The sequence below is a fragment of the Myotis yumanensis genome, unplaced genomic scaffold, assembly GCF_028538775.1.
Source record: "Myotis yumanensis isolate MYYU_CA2020_CCGP unplaced genomic scaffold, mMyoYum1.0.hap1 SCAF_5, whole genome shotgun sequence".
NCBI lineage: Eukaryota > Metazoa > Chordata > Mammalia > Chiroptera > Vespertilionidae > Myotis > Myotis yumanensis.
This window is the reverse complement of record NW_027223756.1, coordinates 26521156-26540015: the sequence shown is the minus strand read 5'-3', so window position 1 is coordinate 26540015 and position 18860 is coordinate 26521156. Positions and strand designations below refer to the sequence as shown.

General features: G+C 37.6%; 1 protein-coding gene across 4 annotated transcripts in view; it reads right to left on the bottom strand.

The window, feature by feature from the left end:
- Positions 1 to 1724: 1724 nt before the first annotated feature.
- Positions 1725 to 18860, bottom strand: part of NR3C1 (nuclear receptor subfamily 3 group C member 1) — a 107006-nt gene continuing 89870 nt past the window's right edge. For all 4 annotated transcript variants that reach the window (XM_070414701.1, XM_070414702.1, XM_070414700.1 and 1 more), the window contains exons 7-9: positions 16179 to 16309; positions 6498 to 6655; positions 1725 to 5930 (exon numbers count right to left, since the gene is read on the bottom strand). In XM_070414701.1, the coding sequence (XP_070270802.1) occupies positions 5778 to 5930; positions 6498 to 6655; positions 16179 to 16309 (442 nt within the window). In that variant the 3' untranslated portion in view covers positions 1725 to 5777. The remainder of the gene's footprint in view (positions 5931 to 6497; positions 6656 to 16178; positions 16310 to 18860) is intronic.

The following is an 18860-nucleotide window of genomic DNA, read 5'->3' as shown; positions in this document are numbered from 1 at the left end:
TTTAAGGTCTAAAAAATATTCAGCTAGTATAAATGCCTCTGTATTTTCAACCTCTTTTCTACACCCAAAGCCTGGCTCTGATTTATTCTGTCAAACTAAGAATAAATCCTGACTTGCATCCGTTTTTATTTATAAACATCTTCCTTCCTTCCTTTGAATGCAGCCTATATGCTCTGCTTCGCTTGAAGAAGTAAGTTTGTTGACTTTCCTGGGGGTAGTGGTGAAACAGGTTCCTTATTGTGTATGTGATACAACCAGAGAGTGTTCTTATTTCTGGGCAGCTACTATATTTCACCACCCATATCTCCAGAGGATAGGACACAGGATTTTTAGAGGAGGAAATATCATTGTTTAAATGACTAGATCAAAACTAATATGGCAGCAAAAGGGATTAGATTAAATCAGATTGAAAGGCCTGACATACAATGTTCAATATGAGTTCATTGAACCTGGTTTGGAGCCTCATATTAATAATTTCTCAGTGGTGCTTAAGAGCATGGACTTTAGAGCCAGATGCCATGTTTTAAAAAAAAAAAAAAGTCCTACTTTACCACTTCCAAGCTAGGCAAGTTACTCAGTTCTTTAGGCCACAGTTTCTTCAGAGAAATGCAATGATGCTAATAGTACTACCATTGTACTTCAGAGAATTGCTAAGCTTAAATGATAATATATTAAAACTTGATATCTGACACAAAGTGCTCAGTAAATGTAAAACAATGAAATTTAAGAACAGAAAACACCAGTTCCCTGGGAAGCTTGTAGACCAGAGACATATGGTAAATGGCCTCATTAGACTTTCTAGTCAGACTTCAATTAGGTGGGAGTTAGCAGCTAGAAACCAGTTGTTTAAACACTGAGCCTGTTTCCTTCTGAAAAATATTTTTATAAAATGGAGTTAGTGTCTTCAGCACTTTTCATTTCATTCATCCACTGGGTGGGGAGTAACTGGTATAATGTATGAAGGTGTCCTACAGATGTAAGAATAACCCTTGAAGTGAATGGTAAAGTAACAATGTGTGTACATACTGGGGCCCTATCTGGCATTTCTGCAATGTACCCAAGACACTGGGAAGGAGGTTTGTACACACGCGTGTCCAACCACATACTGTAAGCGATGGAGGATAGTGATGGGGTTTTTCTTATTCATATGCTATCTTCAATATTTATCAGATAGTAGGTATGTCAAATTTGGTTTTTCAGCCATGATGCTTTTTTCCTTCATGGAGAAGCGAGTATTTATAGGAAAAGTTTGTTAGATTACCCAATTCATGGATACGACCGAAACATAGTATGTGTTTTGGGGAAAATGAATAGATTGTACAGAATAGTTGTGCAACATTGCTACGACATTCACTAAATATTTATGCTTTTTGCAATAATTCATTTTAAAATAAGGTAAGAATTTTGGCTAGATAATGTTTACACAAAATACCATTTTTGTGACAAACAGCTGGATTTGGAGAAGCCTTCCCTCAGATCCCCTTGTATAATTGGCACGTGACCACCTGAGGCATGGACGGGAAATCGGGCCTGGGCACCAGGGTTAAGCTCCTTTTGGATGTACGCCGCACTAGCACGCAAGCACTGCTCCACCGACACCCAAGGGTCCACGTTAGCATATGAAGATATCTGAAGTGATAGCTCTACTTTCAGTAGAAAAAGGAGGAAAAGGGAGGAAAACTGGAACTGCACGAGTTCTACAGAAGCATGTCGGAGTCATGTAATGAAAAAGCAGGTTTTTTATTATGATGTTTCTCCATATTTGGCATTGCTGTAAATGGCTAACTAACATTTACTGCCAATTCAGTACAAATGTGTGGTTTGGTAATACCAGAACAGCAAATTTAAATGAAAAATAAAAGTTAAACATTTCCACACAAGATTTTACAGTCTGACATTTCACTGCGTAGATAAAAAGACTTTTTTTTTTAACTAGAGATTATTCAGCATGAATAAAAAACTACAACTTTTATTTTTAAACAGGAGTCACTGGTTTTAATTTTTACACATTTTAAAATTACTGTGATAAAAAATAATGAAAAAGCTTCTTAATTATGCCATACACAGTATAATATAGATCTGTCCCCATTATATAGCATTTGTTTAATATACAAAATAGAATATTGACACACTTGAATCTATATGTAGTTAAGCAAGTTACTTGAGGAGGGTCTTTTCATACAGCCTTTCATCAGAAAATAAACTCCTTCTTCCAGCCATTTCCTAGCGAGGAGCTGGCCCTTTCCCAAAGACCTGGGCGCTAATCCTGCTGGACCAGGCTGACGGGGACTAGTCAGGAAAACGATGAACTTCCATGCCAAGTGGTTCAAGTGTCCTCCTTTCACTCTGATTTATTTTCCCTTTCAACTCTCAACCCAGGCACATAAGCACACATTCATCTATAGCTACTGTCTGAATGACCGACCGAGTTCGAAGGCCACTGAGGGCTGCCATGGTTCTAGACTTCTGACAGATCAAAGTGCAATAATACTGCTCATTCCATGGAGATGCAGTTTTAGGGTATTTAACAGAGAACTAAAATGATAAGCCTCGATGATAACAGGACGTATAGATAAGTAAAACTGGAATGGCTCCCCGCCCCCGCCCCGATTCTGAAGTGAGGTTAGCATGTGGCTCCCCTTTATCTGCATGTCCAGAATCCATCCTGTGCTAACTACCAAGCTCTCCAGAGACCCTGACCCTGTTAGTTTCCCTGGGGGTGACATTTTCTTTTTCAGGAGAAGGTAGGTACTCTTTTAGGTTCTCCTCCCATAGTCTTAGACAATTGGGTACATATACCCCACAAGCACTTGCATCCCACAGCAAGGCCTGAAAACACCAAGAGGGCCATTTTCCTCTCCCAGTAATTAAAAGTCTTTTCAGGGTTTGTTGGGAGTCACCTAGGCCTGTCACCAACTCTCACTGACATTACAAACTTAAAGAGCTTCAGATGGCAAGATACCACATACAGCGAAAATGAAGCTACTTTCAAATAGCACCTCCTTTTTTTCACTTAAATCCATAATTACAGAGGAACAACATAATTAAGATAACTTCCTTTCCACATATTCAAAAAGGGCACAGCTTATTTTCCATCTAATGCACAGCCTCCTATAGTTTTATGAATGTCAGTTGATTTCTTTTTAACAACAACGTGAGCATATCATTTTTTTCACTGCCCTCTTATTTTTTAAGAGCCGAGGATGCTGGGACTAAAATGACTAATGTCTGACGTGTTTTCCGATTTTAACCATATAACATTCTATAAGTGAATAAGTTACCTTTCAGAAGTTCTTTTTGATTCTTAACACTGTGATTGATAATAATAATCAAGCGGTATTTCTTAGGCACCCAAAATTTCACATCTAGCTGGGTTACAAACCACCTTAAAATACTTGGAACCAAATTAAACCATTACAAAAGGAACATTCCCTTTTAGAGAGCATTCAAAAAGCAAATTATTACATTTTTTATTAAATAATTTCTCCAAAATACTGAAAAAATAACAAATAACATTCAAAAAGCATTCAAAGAAAACATAAACATCCTCATTTTGTTTGGAAATGAACTCTTGTAGGATAGAAAGGAATTAGTGTATTACTGGCAACCTATGAAATTCTGCATTATTTACATATTGCTGGTACCTCTGTGCGTATTATTGCCGAACTTCTCAAGCCTCTGTTTTTATGACACGGCTGGCGAGGCTGCTGTGAAAGTAACCCCGCTCTGAGACGGTGCCTGTCCGTGTGTGAGCACCACCTTGCTGGCTCCTGCTCCTACGCGTTAGCGCAAGAGGAGGCTGAGTCAGCCAGACCTGCCCTGCCAGACTCACCGCGGGAACGAGAGGGTGGTCATGCTGGGAGGCGGAGGGTTACTCCCTCTGTGATCTGAGATCTGAGCGGGACGGAGCCTCAGCACCAGTCTCCATCTCTCTCTTCCCCGGAGCAAACCTGTTTGGTGTTTGGGACCACTACTGCCTGTCCTGTATGAATGCTTGCACACACTATAAATCATATAGGTTATCCACCGACATTTCTCTGACCCCTACAAAAAATATATATAACATGTCGTGATAAAACAATCTCATCTAAAAATCATTCTTATTTTGCACTATACAAGCTATTTTACAATCATTTTAATAAATTGCATGTAAAGCTGCAGTAGCCCTTCCCTTCCCAGATTAGTGAATACCAATATGATATATATCTGAAACTATAACTAAATATAAAAATATATTAGAAGTTTCATATTGTTAATGTTAGATTTTCAGTTTTCTATTACACAAATAATTTGGCCACCTTGAATAGAAATCGGATTTCTTGTGGCTTAATGAGTTTTGAGTTAACAGAAAGGTGGTAAGGTGCACACAGAAAGGGCTACCACAGCTTCTATTCTGTTTAAAATGATTAATTCTCAACAGCAAGGAAAAAAATTCACAAGACTTTTTAAACTCCATGGCACACGGGGATGGGCGGGTGTGGCTTACACACGTGGGAGCCTGACTTGCAGCCTAAGTCACAGGGAGCAGCCGTCGAGCTTCCCGGCGCCACCAGGAAAGGAGACCAATTGTGACAGATGGGAATGTGAAAATGGGTGTCTAGCCACTTCTGCCACATTAGAGATTTTGTTTTTTGGGTAAAGTGAGAGGAACTGCTTGGTCTGATTAAAATCCCTCAGCTTTGTTTCCGCTGGTTCTCTGGAATCCTAACTTTTAAGAAGTTATACAAACTACAACAGAAGGTCCTGAACGGCCGGAAACTCGCGTTCTTGCCATTAACCATTGCAGCGATAGGGCGTTAGGTGCAGACAGGGCCTCTTAGTAGTTTTTTGTGTTTTTTTTTTTAAATTAGTCTTTGCAACCATCATCTATGGTTTACCCTGCAGGTTTGGACCAGGTAGGTGCTCGATACCAGTTAGGGTGGTTAATTTGCACAACCTCTATAATCCTCCACTGAAGCATATATATGTATATGTATATATATATATATATATATATATATATATATATACACACAAAATGTGAGCTTTTTTTGACAAGAATACTGGAGATTTGAGTCGATTTGTGTGATCTTCTGATAGCTAAGTGCCATCAGGTTAGAAGCACCAACCCATTTTCACACAGAAGATTAATGGTTAGAGTTTATTTAGGAAAGCTATGAACTAGTTGCCCATCATCTTTAACAGCTGTACAATAACTCAAATACAAAAATTAAGTAAGAAAAATGAGCAAGCGTAGTTTACTGAATATAAAGGAAATTGTTAAAACCAGACAGCAATAGCTATAAAAGGCACAGCTTCCCTTTTCTGATATACACTTGTAAACTTTTTTTTTCAGGTTTCCATGCATAAATCAAAAAATGTTATCCTAACTATACAGGGCAAATACACCAACAAAAAGTCTAGAAGATTTTGTCCAGCCAACTGTGATAAGTCTGAGCAGGAAGTTCACTGAGCAGACTGGGCACTGGTGGTTAGAGTGCCATCCTTCTCCGACAGGGAGATGGCCCCCCCTCATTGTTTCTCATTCCTGGGATCCACCAACTATCACTTCCTACTGTTCCCATCACTGAAAAGCGAGGGCTCAACTGCCTCTGTCGCCAAGCCTTGGCCCTCTATAAACCACATGTAGTGCGTGTTTAAAACAAGACAAAAACAAACACCAGACATAAACAAAAAAGAAAAATAAAACAACATAACCGCTATAGGATAAACGACAGTTTGTACAATAAAAGCTATAAAGTCAACTTTCTTTAAGGCAACCTTTCTGATTAAGGCAGTCACTTTTGATGAAACAGAAGCTTTTTGATATTTCCACTTGAATATTTCGGTAACTGATTGGTGATGATTTCAGCTAACATCTCTGGGAATTCAATATTCATGGATTTATCCAAAAATGTTTGGAAGCAATAGTGAAGGAGACTTTCAACTACCTACAAGAGAAGATATGGTAATGATTAGCCTTAAAATCCTATCAGTGGGAACATCTCATGCTTGTTGGCCTCTCTCTCTCTCTCTCTTTTTTTAAATATCTGACTTAGATAGAATATACCCAATCTCTGCTGGAATTCCCCAAGTTAAAAAAAAAAAGTTAAATAAAATGAACACTCAGGTACCAAAGACCTCTTAAATCCCTTAAACTGTATGTAGAATTGTATGGAATTAAGTGTTTCATGATGAACTGCAGTACTATAACACAGGAAAGACATATTCTAATTTAATGGATTAATCAAGCAAAGCCAGGGAATTCTATATTTAAAAAAACAGTGCTGTTGAATTCTGTACTGGCATCAGGACGCTACAGGCACATGACCAGGTGAAATAAAATTCCATAATTCCACAGGAAAACTGTGGGCCAAACTGAAGTCACAGCCTGAACTCAAACTATCATCAATATCCACAAATGGAAAATATATCGGTATACAATTACATAGACTAATTAGAACATATCTTCATATCCCGGAAAACTTTTGACACTTGGCTTTGTGATTGACACTTACCTCATGCATGGAGTCCAAGAGTTTTGTCAGTTGGTAGAACCGCTGCCAGTTCTGACTGGAGTTCCCTTCCCTCTTGACAATGGCTTTCCCCAGCTCTTTGATGTAGGTCATTCTAATCTCATCAAACAGCTCTTGGCTCTTCAAGCCTTCCTTAGGAACTAAAAGAGTAAGAGGTAGTCAATTCAATAACCTTCTTGTGATAACTTTTCATATAAGCAAGTAGGGCATTTATTATTAATAGCATACTTTATAACTTAACATTGTCTATATGCTTTTAATGCACTTGATTAAAACATAAGCATTTCAAAGGATCGTGAAACCACAGCCAAGAAAATAGGGGCCAATGGGAAACTGGAGACCTTAACTTTAGGTAAATCGTGCTGATACCTTCCTCTCTAGTTCACAAAGCTGGCTTGAAGACCAAATAAATAATAGTGCCTGCCATTCTGCCCTTCAGCTTAGTTAGATATAATGAAAACTTCAACAACAGTGTTTATCCCTCCAGTTACATCCTGGAATATGTGACATCACCTGTCACTTAAACCCTTAAAATCATACAATGCATTTTGTCAATTAATACATTAACACTGAGTTGATATGATTCCAATCTAAAGAGAAATCTGAGTTTTTATGTAATACTAGAAGCCCGGTGCATGAAATTCGTGCACCGGGGCGGGGGGGTGTCCCTCAGCCCAGTCTGCACCCTCTCCAATCTGGGACCCCTCAAGGGATGTCCGATTGCCCGTTTAGGCCCGATCCCTGTGGGACATCCCTCTCACAATCCAGGACTGCTGGCTCCCAACCGCTCGCCTGCCTGCCTGATTGCCCCCTAACTGCTTCTGCCTGCCTGCCTGATCACTCCCTAACCGCTCCCCTGCCAGTTGATCACCCCCTAACCGCTCCCCTGCCAGCCTGATAGATGCCTAAATGCCCTCCCCTGCCAGCATGGTCGCCCCCAACTGCCCTCCCCTGCAGGCCTGTTCCCCCACAACAGCCCTCCCCTGCCAGCCATCTTGTGGCCACATGGGATTGGCCATCTTTGACCACATGGGGCAGCCATCTTGTGTGTTCGAGTCATGGTCAATTTGCATACTGGTCATGACTAATTAGCATATCAGGGCTAATTAGCATATCCCTCTCTTATTGTGTTGGAGAGATGGTCAATTTGCATACCAGTCGTGACTAATTAGCATATCCCACTCTTATTATATAGGATATATATACCTACCTACCTACCTCCTGGGAAGGAAATATTTGCTTTCCCTTATATACTCAGAAATATAGAAAATACCTCATGAATTGTGGATCATAAAATTGGTGTGAAATAAATTTTTTAATATTACTCTTCAAAAACTGACACTAGTGGACAGTTAACCATGGTTTCACTTAATCTTACAGCGACTGTGACTTCTGTAGAGTGCGAAGTTTCTCCAAGCGCATTCCTAGGAACTCTGGTTCTGTGTTAATGGCCAGGGAAAAGAGGGTCTGATGGTCCAAATTTAAGCAAAGTTAAATGTTTAATCCAAATCGAGGCATATTTCTGAATTTCAAATTCTCAGAGATAATTATGCCGTCTCCAGAGAGGGGAAACAGCTATTTCCCAAACTTCACTTCACCTGCTGACACCTTAGGAAATGCTGGCATAGAGGAAGAGCAGTGGGTTTAGGAGCAAGAAGTCTTAATTTTTACTTGCCCTGTGGACTTGTTTCCTACTCTTTCTCACTAAATTAAATTTAAAAAAAAATTTAGATATTAATGATGTAGGACACAATGTAAGTCAGGTATACAACACGATTCATATTATATATACTGTACAATGACCCCCACAAGTCTAGTTAGCATCCAGCACCATGCATTGTTACAAAACTTTTCTTGTGATGACAATTTTTAAGATTAACTGTCTTAGGAACTTCCAAATATACAGTACACTATTATTAACTTACAGTCACCATGCTGTATGTACCTTGTATCCCCATGCCTACTATTTTATAGCTGGAAGTTTGTACTTTTTAACCCACTTCACCCATTTTCCCCAATCTCAGTTACTGGCATCCACAAGTCTGCTCTCTATACACGAGCTTGTTCTTGTTCATTTTTAGATTCTACATATTAGTGAGATAATCTGATATTTGTCTTTCTTTGACTTATTTCTCTTAGTCTAATGCAGCGGTTCTCAACCTGTGGGGTCGAACGACCCTTTCACAGGGGTCGCCTAAGACCATCGGAAAACACATATATAATTACATATTGTTTTTGTGATTAATCACTATGCTTTAATTATGTTCAATTTGTAATAATGAAAATACATCCTGCATATCAGATATTTACATTATGATTCATAACAGTAGCAAAATTACAGTTATGAAGTAGCAACGAAAATAATTTTATGGTTGGAGGTCACCACAACATGAGGAACTGTATTAAAGGGTCACGGCATTAGGAAGGTTGAGAACCACTGGAATGCCTCCATGGTCCATTCATGTTGTCACAAATGGCAAGATTTCATTCGTTTTATGGCTGAATAATATTCCACTGAATATAAATATATCACATTTTATCCATTTATTCACTGATGGACACTTATCTTGCTTCCATATATTGGCTACTGTAAAATGATTTGGCAGTGAACATAGAGGTGCATATATCTTTTCAAGCTGGTTTTTTTTTTCCCCTTTGGATAAATACCCATAAGTAGAATTGTTGAATCATATATGGTAGCTTTATTTTTAATTTGTCGAGGAATTCCCATATTGTTTTCCATAGTGGCTGCAACAATCTATATTCCCACCAACAGTAAAAGACGGTTCTCTTTATTCCACATCCTCTTCAACACGTGTTACTGTCTTTTTTTATGACAGCCACTCTAACAGGTGTAAGGTGATATCTCATTGGTGTTTCGATTTGCATTTCCCTGATGATTAATTATATTGAGCACCTTTTCATTACTTTGTCATCTGTATGTCTTCTTTGGAAAAATGTTTATTCAGACCAATGCCTATTTTTTTCATTTGATTGTTTTTTGGCTATTGAGTTGTATGAGTTCTTTATATATTTTAGATATTACCCCCTTATCAGATATATGACTTGCAAATATCTCCCACTTGGCACACTGCCTTTATCTTGGTGGATGGTTTCCTTTGCTGTGCAGAAGCTGTTTAGTTTAATGTAGTTCTACTTGTTTATTTTTGCTTTTGGTGTCAGACCCAAAAAATCATCACCAATACTGATGTCAAGGAGCTTACCACCTATGTTGTCTTTTAGCAGTTTTATCATTTCAGGTCTTACATTCAAGTCTTTGATTGATTTTAAGTTAATAATTGTGTGTAGTGTAATATAGTGGTCCAGTTTCATTCTTTTGTATCTGGCTGTTCAGTTTTCCTAACACCATTTATTGAAGAGACTGTCCTTTCCTCATTGTATATTCTTGGCTCCTTTTGTCATAAATTAACATTTTAAGAATATTAACTCTTCCAATGCAGGAGCACAAAATATCCTTCCACTTGCCTCTTCTCCCATTTTTTTCATCAATGCTTTACAGCCTTCAGTGTATAGATGTTTTTCCTCGTTGGTTAAGATTATTCCTAGGTATCTTATTATTTTTGAAGAAATTGTAAATGGAATTATTTTCTGATTTTCCTTTTCTACTAGTTTGTTATTACTATATAGAAATGCACCAGATTTTTTGGATTTTGTATCCTATTTTACTGAATTTATTCAGTTCCAACAGTTTTTTGGTGGAGCCTTTAAGGTTTTCTATATGTAATATTATGTCATCTGCAAATAGAGTTTTACTTCTTCTTTATCTATTTGATGCCATTTCCTTTTCTTGTCTTAATGTTCTGGCTAGAACTTACAATACTATGTTGGGTAAAAGTGGTAAGGGTGGCCATCCTTGCCTTGTTCCTGATCTTAGTTAGAGGAAAAGCTCAGTTTCTTACCACTGAGTATGATGCTAGCTGAGGAGTTGTCATATATGGCCCTTAATTGTTGAAGTATTCCCTCTGTTCCCACTTTGTTGAGAGTTTTTAGTCATAAATAGATGTTGAGTTTTGTCAAATGCTTTTTCTGCATCTTTTGAGAATACCATATGGTTTTTATCCTTTATTTGTTAATGTGGAGTATCATTCTCACAGGATTTTGATTAGGATTAGACCAAAGAACACATGAAAATGTTTTGATTTCATAAAGCAATACTTGGCACTTCTAAGATGTCCATATTAATGCAAAAATAAAGGACACTTAATCAGGAGTGACAAGAGCCTACCCTTAGTGATATGTTAATTTTATACATTACTTATATTACAGGTAATCTAATTACTGTTAATTTTTAAAATAGTGATTGCTTATTTATGTTTCTTTCCTGCTGGTTACCTGAATTCTAAAAGTAATTAGGGAAAATCCCTATCTGATATTTATATTTAAAAGAATTTCATCCATTCCAAATTATCCTTGTAGTTTCATGAATTTTTGCTTTATGTTGTTAGAGGTCATATATTTACAAATATTTTCCTGGTGAGTGGAATGCTTTATGTAATGAGTATCTTTAAATATAGAACTTTTTCTTTCTTGCTTTAAAGTCTATTTTGATAGTAATGCAGCTGCTTCACCTTTCTTTTGGTTAAAGCAGTGGTCAGCAAACTATGGCTCACAGCCCAATCCTCACCTCAGCCTGTGTTTGTAAATGTTTTGTTGGAAGTCAGCCAGGCCTGTGTTCCTGCCACAGGGGGCAGAGTTGAGTAGCTATACCAGAGACTATGCAAAGCTGAAAACATTTACCATCTGGTCCTTTACAAAAAAGCTTGCCATTCCTGGGTTATACCATGCATAGTATATCCTCTCACTTTAGCTGTTAAATATCTTTATTGAGAGATTCCTCTTGTGAAATTACTGATATATTTGAATTTATCTGTGCCATCTGTTACTTCCTCTGATGATGCTTTTCCCTGCTCCTCTCGTTTCTTTCATTCTTTTGGATTGTTTTTGTTTGTTTGCTTGTTTGTTTTTTTTTTTACCATGTTATCCTTTTTCCCCTAATGCTTTGGAACGTTATATACACGTTGTATTTCTAGTTGTCATCCTTAAAATTTAAACGCCCATTCTTACTTTACCAAATTCTCATTTTTGCTTATATGTAATTAATGTGTATTTTAGTTCTATTTTTTAACCCCCCCGAAGACATTATTACTGTTATTTTATTCAGTAAAGTTTAGTTTAAATCTATTTAGATATTTACCACTTCCTTTGTTTGTTTTTTACCACTTTTTTTTTACCTTCTTAAAGATGTCATTACTTCCCTTTTGCCTAAGTACATTTTGTAATATTATATACAAAGTTTAGTGGCAAACTTTGTTTGAGCCTCCACTAACAACAACAACAACAACAACAAAAGACTACTGATATGTTTAGACCATTCACATTGAAAAGCAATTGTCTGATATAGCTGGATCACTGTCTGCTGTGTTTATGGCCATTATCTGCTCTTGGCATTTGTTGTTTCCTTTTTAATCTCCCCCCCCCCTTTTTTTGCTATTTCTAGTTTTCATTAAGCATTTTATATGACATGTTTTCTCTCCTTTTAGTATGTCAATCATTAATTCTTCTCAAAGCTTTTTTTTTTTCATAGAGGGGATAAATGGTGATGAAAAATAAATACAATTTTTGTTAGTGGTTGCCCTAGAGTTTGCATTGACAACTACAGTTGATCCTTAAACAATGTGGGAATTAGGGATACAGATCCCCTTGCAGGTGAAAATACAGGTATAATTTCTGACTCTACAGGTGACTCTTCCTATCTGTGGATTCAACCGATTGCAGTTGGGAATGTGGAAATACTGTTTTCGATCTGCATTTGGTAGAATCCAAGGATGCAAAACCCATGGATACAAAGGGCAGACTCTACTTATTGGAAAAAAAAGAAAGAAAAAAAGCTGTGAATAAATGGACCAGAGCAGTTCAAACCCATGTTGTTACAGTACAACTGCAGTCTACATTAAAACAGAGTATTCCTAATTTCTCCCTCCCATCCCTATTAACATTGTGGTCACTCATTCAACTTACCCATATGTTGTGCTCAAACAATATACATTGTTATTAATACTTTAAACAGTTGTTAGATTAATTATGAAAAAAATACAATTTTATCTTCATCTATTCCTAACACTCTTCCTTTCTATATGTAGATCCATGTTTCTGACCTGTATCATTTTCCTTTCCTCTAAAGAACTTCTCTTAACACTTTATGAAAGGCAGATCTACGAGTAACTGATTCTCTCAAGTTTTGTTTGTCTGAGAAGGTCTTTATCTTGCTTTCACTTTTAAAGGGAATTTTCACTGAATACAGAATTATAAGTTGATTTTTCCCCTTTCAACACTAAATATGTGATTCCACTCTTGCTACATGGTTTCTACTGATGACAATTCAGCAGAATATATTCCTTGTCCTTGTTCCACCATAGGTAAGCTGTTCTTTTCCCCAAACTGGCTACTTTCAAGATTTCCTCTTTATTTTTTGTTTTCTGCAGTTTGAATAAAATAGGCCTAGGTGTAGATTTTTTGGCATTTATCTTTTTTTTTTTTTTTTTTAAGGATTTTTAAAAAAAATATATATTTTATTGATTTTCCACAGAGAGAAAGGGTAGAGAGATAGAGAGTCAGAAACATCGATGAGAGAGAAACATCGATCAGCTGCCTCCTGCACATCTCCCACTGGGGATGTGCCTGCAACCCAGGTACATGCCCTTGACCGGAATCGAACCCGGGACCCTTCAGTCCGCAGGCCGACGCTCTATCCACTGAGCCAAACCGGTTTCGGCGGCATTTATCTTTCTTGGCACTTTCTGAGCTTCCTAGATTTATGTTTTGGTTCCTGCCATGAATTTTGGAGAAGTATTAGCCATTATTACTTAAAATATTGCTTCTGTTCCTTTCCTTCTTTTACTTGATATTCCTATTACTTGTATAGTCCACCTTCTGTTGTAACTTTCCCCACTGTTCTTAAATATTCTGTTCTATGTTTTTTCATTTTTTTTTCTCTTTGCACTTGAATTTTGTAAGTTTCTACTGAGTGTTTTCAAGCTCAATGATTCTTTCCTTGGTGTACCTAAGAGCCCATCCACAGCATTCTTCATTTCCATATTACAGTATTTTTAATTTCTAGCATTTCCTTTTGATTCTTTCTTAAAATTTCCACCTCACTGCTTACAATATCCATGTGTTCTTACATGTTGTTTACTTTTTCCATTAGTCTTTAACATATTAATCATAGGTATTTCAAGTTCCCTATCTGATAATTACAACATTTGTGCTATATCTATGTCTTATTCTAATGTTTATTTCTGCTTACCTTGCAATTTTTTGCAAAAAGCTAGAAATTATGTGAGGTTTTATGTTAATCTGGCTAGGGACAAAGCTGAGTTAAATGTTTGGTGTGGGTATTAAGAGGTTCCAGTTTCCTTTTTATTCCCCCTCCTTCCACCCCCTGTTGTCTTTCTTTCCTAAATACCCGTAATTCTGCAGCTCTCTCCATTGTAATTCAGTTCTTCCCACTGGAACCCTGATCATATGGTGGTAAGGTGGGATGTTTAATACTTTTATGATTAAATCTTTTTAATAGGCTTGGTCCTTGGGCTGTGTCCTTCAGAAATGTTTCTGGACCTTTCCCCCCCTTCTCTTACATGATATAGAAATGTTGGAATGGCCTACTTCCCCAGGTCAGATAAAGCTTTGTTACAGCAGTTTCCCTTAGTGCACAGAAACATGAGGGGATCTTTCTCAGGTCTTCACCATGGGAACCTGGTGGGGCTTTAGGTGGTAAACCCCAAGGAAGTATGGGGAGACAAGCCCCCTGCCAATACTGGGTCCCAAGAGTTCTTAACTCTCAGGCTGTTCCTCACTGGGTCTCCAGAATTCATCAAAATGACCAAAGTGTTGCTACCAGTTACTGGCTCCAGCAGCTTCTCTTCCAGGAAGCTCATTCTGGCTGTTTCTCTCCATTTGCCTTCTCTACCGACTCTGAGGTGGTGGTTTGCCTTGTCATCTCAATTCTCTGATGGATCTAAGAAAAGTCACCGATTTTCAGTTTGATCAGCTCCCCCTTATTGTGAGGATAGCTCCGAAGCCGTTTACTTGTCAGAGAAACATCATTCCATTTTCTTCAGTAGCTGTTGTTCGGTTAAATTCCTTCTCCTTTGAAGATGTTCTCTCTCTCCTGTTCAGTGATTTTCTTGTTAACTTTGCTGTTCAGACAGCTGGATTTTATTAATATACTATGTGGAATTCATTGTACTGCCTGGATATAGGGTTTGGTGTCTTTTTAAAATTATGGAAACTTTTCAGCCATTACCTCTCTTTGTATAATTACTTTTCTCTTTCACCTTTCATTTTGGATTTCTGATGATGATGTGAAACCAGAACTTTTTCCAGCTGGTGTACGGTGAATGGGTTATCAATGTGTTACGATAATGATTTGCTATGCTGGTTGCAAGTGGCCTCATTCATTTACCTCAGTGTGCTATGCTGTACAGATGCTGTTTTCATGTTCACTATGACATGAAAATTTTGAATTACAAAGCATTATTTTAGAGCTCCTCCCTTAATCACTGGTTGCTCAAATAACACCAAGCTCACATCTTTAACACGTGTGCTGCCATTGGTAACCTGAAAGGAGTCTCTAGCGATGATATTTACCTTTAGGTTTTTTAAGGGGTTGTGAAATTTTTCTAGCCTTGATTATTATTAATACTCCTTAAATCTAAGAACATAAAACAAGTTTTGTAGAACAAAGAATTACAACAGCTTAAATAGTCATGTGCAACATCTACAGCTTACAGTTATTTGACAACCTTGAAGCCACAGTTACTAATAGAATACAGACTTTTAAAAAATTACAAGTTTACTTATTTGTATATGAAAAAGTTATTCATCCATCAACTCAGTATTTTATAAACATTAACCTGGTATATAATTTTTACTGGAATGGTCTAAAGTTTATAATAACGACTGGTTCACATTCTTATTGAAAATGCCAAAAATGTCACAATTTTACTAATATAGACACGATACTTTGTATTTTTCCAAAGTTATCTAGTTTTAACTAAGTTTTAACTTGCTAGGTGAGATTAGCCTCCCTAAAGCTTATATACAGTAACTTTATCTAAACTTTCAAGGTGGTTTTATAAACTCTTGTTGTCGTTTTCTAGATAGAATACCTCTGCCCAACAGTCCTGCTCGGATGCTGCATTAGCCAGTCCTCTAATAGTAATCACGCACACCTTGTGTAGGATGAATCTTTTCCCCATAATGTCTTATACATGGTAGTACTCAACGTATAAGTAAAATTTTTTGACAAAGTTGCAATGTAGTAGAAAAACCAAAATCATTCCAGTTGGTTTGCTTTTTCCATGCCTCCTACAGAGGTCACAGGAAGGAGGAAGTCTACACATTACAGATCAACAGACAGCCCTATGCAACTCACACACCTCTATTTCTCCATGACATCTATGTCTTATTAATCTTGGTGTATGTTATGGGCTGTGCCTTTCTAAAAGTTTACATTTATGAAAACCTATCAGACTAGCAGGAAATAGTAGACATATTTGATATAAGTATTAGTGCTATGTATACAAATAAACCTTTGTTTCTACATTTCATGCTTCATATAGAAGTGAACAGTGTTCTACAAACCTGATGAGAGAAGCAGTAAGGTTTTCATGCAGAGATATTCTTCATAAGATACCTGAAGCCTTTGTAACTCAGAGGAAACATATAGCATGTGTTTACATTGGTCATACATGAAGGGTAGAGTCATCCTTTGCCTGTGAAAGACAAGTATCAGTGTTTGAATTAGAAATAAGTACTGCTTGTTCCATGAAGGAAAACCTAACTATTACGATTAATGCTAATTCCCTACAAATTAGAAGTTTCCTTAAACTTGTTCCTGGGTCTAAAGCATATAAAGAGACTACTGAACAATGTAATTTTACACTGAAGAAGTTATTTTTCCATCATGCACTCCATGAATTATTTTATTTACTTAAGTGTTTAGAACTTATTACTTCTACAGGATTTATTACCACTTGCTCTTTTATGGTAGCATCCAAATATGGCCAACTAGACAACACAGCTTTAGATCCTACCCATTTAAAAATCAAAAGGCATTTTCTCTTATGGTATTCCATTCTAAAGACAACTATGAGTGATACTGTATATAGTTATGCAGAGGGTCGGAATTCGACTCTAGGCTTTCTTAGACCCCATATCTGCCTCTGACAGACATTATCTCCTAATGAAAGGTACCAAATTAATTCTCAACAACCACGATCACATTTACAAGTTTCAAATAGATCCCTAAAGTTTCCTAATTTCTTAAGTGAAACCAAGAGCCTGAATCTGTGCCCAGTTCACAGATTTAAAAATACTTCAAGATCTATGTGTATTTTTTTCAAAGTTTTGACAGAAAGTGATCTTAGACTTAACAGATAAAAAAGTTTTTACTTTTTTTATATGATAAAAATATTTATTTCTTTATATGATAAAATAAATCAGACATGAATGGCATACTGCCAAAGTGATGACAGGAGCTCTATGACGCTTCAAATTTAAAATCTGCTTTTAGTAAAGAGGCACCTTCGCAATGCTCCAATAGGAATTAAGCTTTCCTTTTCTGTGAGGTATCTTTTTCTCTTTTAGCTTCCATTATGTTGTAATCGACAGTTACAGCATAGTAGAGTAAAAAAATAATTCTAGTTGGCTGTTAAAAAATAGTATTTTCGACAACTTTCTGACCTAAGGACAATGATAAGAAACTTTTACAAGCTACACAGATGGTCCGAACTTGAATATATACTTTCTGACCCCCCAATCTGCCTACCCCAGACACCAGAGTAGTGGGGAAACACAGTGAGCTCAAGAAAAGGGGGAGGAAGCCTTCCCACCTCAAAACAAAAAGAGAATGTGAAATCAGAATCGCCTCTTCAAAGCTATTGTTCGGATAAGCCATGTACCCTCCAACAGAGCTGGACACTGAGAAAAACATTTCTGTAATACCTACTTCGTGTAAAGAATGTAAGTGGCACAATCAGGTTATGTGGTGATTGTTACGCAGTGGTTTGAATGGTTCTTTTTGGCAACAGTGAAGGTGACTTCCTCTCTGACACAGGCACCTTGAGAGTGTGTCTGTATGGAGATCTGGTCTGGCCAAGCACATGGCAGTGCCTGTCAGTAGGTGACAGGGATATGGCTCTTCCTTGGAATACAGAGTGAGCATATATGTTTCACATGCCTCTTGCTTCTCACTGTGAGGCTTGGTCCTTTTCCTTCAGGTCTTAGTTCAAATGACACCTCCCAAAGCCATGAGCCACCCTATCTGAAATAGACATCTCTCTAGTAAACACTCTATCATAATCTGCAATTTTATTTATTTGGTGGTTATCTGTGTCTCCCCAACTACAGTGCACGCAGTAAAGGTGAGGAGCCTTGTTGGTCGTGTTCTCTGCTCTAGCGCCAGGCAACACATATGGGGTGTGATGAGTATTTGTTGTTCCCCTTTAATCAATCTCTCCATCATGTTATCCATCCTCTTTTTGAAATATTCCACAGGCGCTTTGCTCCTAGAATAAAATCTAAACTCTATTTAATGACCTACAAAATTCTCCCCTTGGTCCCCACCCACTTCCCTAAACTCACACAATATCCTCAGCGACTTTCTCTCGATTCCTCACATATACCAAAGCTGTTTCCAGCCTTTGCAATCTCTTCTACCTGGAATGCCCTCCCTTTCAAACAGTTTGTTCTGTTTCCTGCTCAGCTATTTAGCAGGGTCCTCCATGCTAATGAAGCACGTACTCCCCCTCCTGCCCTCCGTCACATATTATACCATGGCTCTCCAAAATAAGTTGGGTCATGTGGTTTCCCCCATCAGATGTTAACAGGGGCATCATCTGTTGTATTCGCTGTGTGTAACACAGAGTCAGGCATTTGGTCAATACTCGGGTAACACAGAGTGAATACTGTGCTAGAAGGTAAGTGTCGCCAATAGAGAAACAGTACCACATTTAATTCAATAGCTCAACCAGGTTTTTTAGACTAACTCTGTATGCAGCTGGCCTAACAGAGGGAAAACTTGAACTCTCTGCTTAGGTAGTTCCTATTTATCATGCCAGATACATGGTCTTGCAATGACCTCGTGTGTCCTGAATCTAGAACCACCCTACTACCTGCAGCTTCCTGTACAAGGTCCAAGAATTTCCTTTACAGTATCTGGAGCTGGTATCATCCAGTCTCCACTAAAACACTTAGAGTAATGCGAGCTTACTACATCATAAGGCATTTAACACTCAGCTCAAAGATGCTTTTCTATAACTTCTA